Source organism: Castanea sativa, chromosome 2 (assembly GCF_040712315.1).
Source record: "Castanea sativa cultivar Marrone di Chiusa Pesio chromosome 2, ASM4071231v1".
Classification (NCBI taxonomy): domain Eukaryota; kingdom Viridiplantae; phylum Streptophyta; class Magnoliopsida; order Fagales; family Fagaceae; genus Castanea; species Castanea sativa.
The window spans coordinates 32806497-32812019 of NC_134014.1; the positions used below are offsets into that span (position 1 = coordinate 32806497).

Below are 5523 nucleotides of genomic sequence, written 5' to 3' on the forward strand. Positions count from 1 at the left end.
GCCTTCACTTGACAGTTGACATAATTAGTACTTTCATGACTACGCAGATATATATATATGAGAAATGTTAACAAGCAGTACGGTGTTTGTTAACGTTTTTTTTTTTTTGGTTATGTTTCGCTCAAAAAAAAATGAAAAAAAAAATTGTTAAAAAAATTGTCAAAAATTGAAAAATTGTTAAAAAATTGAAAAATTTATTAAAAAATTATCTAAAAATGTGTTGTTAACGGCACATTAGGTGCGGTTAATACAATCTCTCTTTCTCTCTCAATATGTATATATATATATATTTTGGTGAAATCTATGCAGATATTTATGAACAATATGCATGCTGAATATTTAACCCAGAAATGCTGTATCTACCACTTTTGCCATTATCTTAACTTTTTTTTTTTTTTGAGGAACTTGCCATTATCCTAACTGGATTGGGATCAATTCACCCAATCCTCCCACAATCCTTTTTTTTTCTTTTACTTATTTACTTTGATATTTTTTTTATATTTAATGGTTGAGATTTAAAGTTACAAATTAGGTGCAATACTTTATGTATTTGATAAGTTATAAGTGGTATAGAGTTATATGAACCAACTACTCACAATTTGTCACACAAATATTGTAACAAAAATAATATTTTTGTTTTTCACACTCACCCACATGTATTCACCCCACTACACAACTTTTACTCTATTTTTTTTTTTTTTTTTGGGTAAAAAGGATAAGAGATGAAACAAATTAGGAAAAACGTGAGTTTTTGTTTTTTGATGAACAGGGAAAACGTGAGTTAAAGTCACGTTTTCGTTTTCATTTTATAAAAATACACTTTGTGTAACAAATATTGCTCAACAAATTAAGTAGTACAAAATTTAGGGTAAGCTACAAGTGTCTACTAAAAGGTCAAATAAAATATAGGAAAGATATCAAAGGACAAAACAAAAAAAGTCTCTAGTAGAATGTCATTCCTTGGCCAATATATTTATGCAATGGTTGCCTTTTTGTGGTGGATGTGGCTGATGTGAACTTTCCTTAGAAAATTGGAAGAGGGATCTACAATCACAAATGAGAGAACTACAAGGGTAAGAGGCATCAATTGAGGAGCAGTGAGAACTGAGAGGTGATAATGCTAACAAATGCCTTATTATATGTTTATATTTTTATACGTTACTGCAATCAACCAAGTGCCTACTGCCTAGCACATTGTTCAATTATTGCGGATATATAGCTAGGAGGAAGAACCACAAATGGGACTAACAGTGCACACGAACGATGGAAAAGCACAAGACAAGGAACTAGGAAGGAGTGGACAAAATTAAGTTCATCAGTAATTATATCAACATCATCAGCGGGTGGATGTCAATATATATTAGCACGAACCAAAGTGAAAGGTTCAAACCAACCCTCAGTACCAAGCAATCTGATGATCTTCCAAAATGGAGATCAAGGCAAGTTCATAATGATATCTGTATCATCAATGAAGTAGATGGCAATACTCTACTCACCAGTCACCATCCATGGTTGTGGCCAAATTAATGTAGATGGAAGTATTCTCATCAGTTTCGATGCCTGTAGCGGCCAAAACAAAAATAATTCGGAAGAAAACAAAAGCAGACCAACTGCAAAGTTTGGAATGGATTATATAAGACGTACGTTAAGAGGAGATACCAATGTTCAATAAGTTCAAGTTCAAGTACTTCCTTGTTATATAAGGGAGACAATCAGAGAGTTAGTTAATGCGATATTATTCAATATTTTGGAAGCATCGATTTCTCCTTTTTACATAATTGATGAATGATAGTTTTACCATAACTTAAAAATAAATAAATTGTTATGCAAGAGAGGGATTATGTTATTCTTATAAAAAAGTATATATATATATAATGCATTGAACTTCAAGGCTATTGACATAATGAATTTTCTCATGTGAAAAGAATGGACATTACTTTTTTAATATTGAACAATTACTCATGCTAGAGTAATATTTGTCTTACTAAAATAAAAAGTAAAAGAAAGACTCATGGTGTTTTGTGTTGACACTATCTTGACTACATTGTAAAACTGGCTTTAACTCTCAAAACAATTCCCATTTTCTCTTCCTTTCTTTGGTATTTTTTTTTTCCCCACTTTTTTGTAATTCACTAAATTGCAAATCCCTACATATCTGAGCAAATTCTAGAAAGTCTTCAACTAATAAATATTAAAGATGGCAGGTTTTTGCATGCAACTATGCAAGCCAATACAAAATTAACAGAGGTGAAGGTTCTTCCTGGACAGATGACGAACTCCAAATTGTGCTAATGTGATCTAGAGTGCAAAATAAAATAACACAGCAGTACCAATTCATAGAACCAAATAGCTATAATTGCAATTTAGACAATATCAATTATGACTATGAAATATTATATACTACATACAATCTTGATTAGCAAAATCTCAATATAAGATGAACAGAAACCAGTATCTAACAAATTAATATGATGTCGATTTAATTACTTCTCATCTCATAGTATAATAGCATCCATGCTAGCTGTATAACCAATTACACTCTTCAATTATTATGTGATTTCTGGGATCTTTTACATAATTCTTCCATAAACCAAAACTATAGTAAACGGATCCTTAAATTAACATCTATACTTTAATTCTTCCACAATCAGAACTGGCCTGCCTAGTATCTCAACCCTTTGATATCTCAAATTTCATCAGACCAATCACTGGGCTCATTTTCATCATAGAATAAGCCATCAACTATCTGATCGATTACCGAATCAATGAACGTGTTACAACTGAGGGTGAAGATCCGACCTACTTTACTTCTAGCACTGGAGAACCATGCAAAGATAGCAGCACAAGTAATGGCTCCCAGACATACCCCACCTGCTTCAGCAATGCCTTGAAGATCCATTTTTCTGAATAACGAGTTTCCAGTCACCAACTCCGTTGTCACAGTAGCTGCAAATACAATCTGCAATTTTTTTTTCTTAAATTTAATTGTATTTACAGATTTTTTTAAAAAAATGATAGAGCCTATAAAACAATGTGATGCATTGGTTGTCCTTAGGTTAGTTTGCATGTATTAATGTAGTTTCTCTAATTCAAGTTGAATGATTATACCAAAAAAAACAAACTGGGCAGCAAGTCGCGCAGTCCCCATCTAGATAAAGGGGCAATAAAACTAAAGGATAAGCCAAGACTAGAGAGTAGAGAGCACAATGGACAAATTTAACTTACGTGTTAGTGTCATGAAGGATATATAAGCCAAAAGTCCTGGCTCATTATTGAGTCTTGTATTTTTTGGATATTTCTGCGTACTATATGACTGTTGATGTCTCCTGAGTGTTATGGACTGCAAGTGGGTGAAAGGGGAGGCCATTTGATATTGAGGATGAGGTGGTGAGTACGTCCAAGATCATTCGTGTATATCTTATCAATAAATATATAATAACAAGTTTTCCCTAATTTCCCGATATGTTGAAATAGTTGACCACTCAAGTTGACCATGAGCTGTGAACATTTTTTACTAATCACTTTTTATTTGGATTCATCATTTTTTTTCTTACTTTGTGAAATTTAGTGTGTTTATAGGGTTGTTTTTTCTCTCTTTCTATTTTTGGAGGAAATTTGATCTCAAGTCTTGTTTATATATAAATTGAACATGTTTAATTTACATGTGAGATTGCGTGTTTTACTCACATTGATATTCAATCCCAAGTTAAAACAAGCAAATTCCTAACTACTTAGAATAATGAACACTTTAGAGTATGTTTGGAATGAATAAAGATAAAGGAAGAGGAGAGTTGAGTAGAAGAAAAGGTGACTCAAATATACCAAAATATAGTACATTCAAGTCACATTCCTTTCTCGTATTCTCTCCTCCCTTCCCATTCCCCTCAATCCAAATATAGGATTAAGTTTTTGAGTAAGTACTAATTATCAATGATCTTCCTATCATCTTTCATGGCAAATCCAAAGAATTTATCTAATAATTACTTATTTGTGTAGGATAAAGCCAAAACATGGCCATGGATTGGTAGTCATTTATGTAAGCAATTTGGTCCTCGAGTCTCGTCTAAAGTCTAAAAAAACATGGCCATGGATTGGTAGTCATTTATGTAAGCAATTTGGTCCTCGAGTCTCGTCTAAAGTCTAAAATAAACTCAACACTATAACTAGTTGTGGAATGGCCAAGTTGTAAAATTAGTGTGAGTTTAGTTTTTATTTTTTTAAGCTTATTTAGTATTTATGTGCAAATCTTAAATTTTACTCTCTTTTTTTAAGCTATAACTACACGTTTATATAGTACTTGTCAAAAAATACTACACGTTTATATAGTAACTTTCAGCAAATAAATCTTCCACAAAAGTTTATCCTAATCCAACAGCAAATTACTAAGGTCTAAATTTTTTTTTTTAATATAAGATGAAAATTCTATTCTATCTTAAAGCGAATACTTAGAATGCGTTTGGATAGGAGGCTGCGTCCACGTCTGGGCAGTTTTTTTTTTTTTTTTTTTTTTTCCACGCGCATGTGTCACTGTTCATTGGCCATGAACAGTGATTTTAGGCCAATGAACAGTACTTTTTGGGATGAACAGTAATTTTTACACATTAAAAAATTATTTTTGTACAGTATTTTCAGTTTTCAGTTTTCAGTTTTCAGCAATAAGTTCTATCCAAACGGACTCTTAAATTCTTAACCCGGCCCTCACCCCCACATCCTACCTTTATACTTTCTTACTCTTATCCCACGTCCTACCAAATTTATACTACCAGATTTATGCTTGTGGGTGACTACTGCAGCAAAAGTGTAATGTCTAAACTTAAGACAAGCTAAAATAATGGAGTTTAATGAATAATAATAATAAGTCTAATCTGTATCATAAACAATAGCTGACTCACCATGGCGAGGCGACCAGAGATGATCTCAAAGTCCTGGCTCTTCTTCGAGCTCTCTATGTACTCCGAAAGAATCGCAAAGAACTGCGACACGTCAGCACCACTCTCAGGTCCATCTCCACCGTCCCTTCTAGTCTTAATCACCCCACCTCGATCTGAGCCGTACGATCTCAACGTACACAGCCGAGGCTGCAACACAATATTATTCATCTTCCCCCCATCCGTATTCACAACCGGCTTAGGTTTCTGAACCGGAATCTGAACCTGAACCGGATCAGCCGGTTCTCTCCTCGAAACAGCTGGTTTTATAGACTTCAACTCGGAGTGAATTGCACGCGCCGTCAAGGCCATTAGAGAGAAAATAAAAAGGGCTTTGGTGATTCCGAGAATCTGGGGGTTTTTTTTAAGATTACTTTTGGAACCTTGGTGGTGGTGTTTTTTGAATCCACGTCTGTCTTAGGTTTGTAAGTGGTAGCTGACGTTGGTGTGGGCCCTAGGATTTACGTGGCGGCTGCTTTGGTCGGTAACGTGGTTTTCTAGCATGGAATAATTCGTGCTGGGCCTGCTGGGGGTGAGAGTGAGACATGTAATATTTACCGACTGAGCAGTACTAGAGGCACAATTTGTGACACAA

At 34.0% G+C, this 5523-nt stretch overlaps 1 protein-coding gene across 1 annotated transcript; it reads right to left on the reverse strand.

Moving 5' to 3' along the window:
* Positions 1-2369: 2369 nt before the first annotated feature.
* LOC142624094 (stress enhanced protein 2, chloroplastic) lies at positions 2370-5313 on the reverse strand. Its single transcript, XM_075797599.1, has 2 exons — positions 4893-5313; positions 2370-2959 (listed from the first exon to the last, which is right to left on the reverse strand). The coding sequence occupies exons 1-2, from the start codon at positions 5238-5240 to the stop codon at positions 2687-2689; spliced, it is 621 nt and encodes a 206-aa protein (XP_075653714.1). The 5' UTR covers positions 5241-5313; the 3' UTR covers positions 2370-2686.
* Positions 5314-5523: the final 210 nt, after the last annotated feature.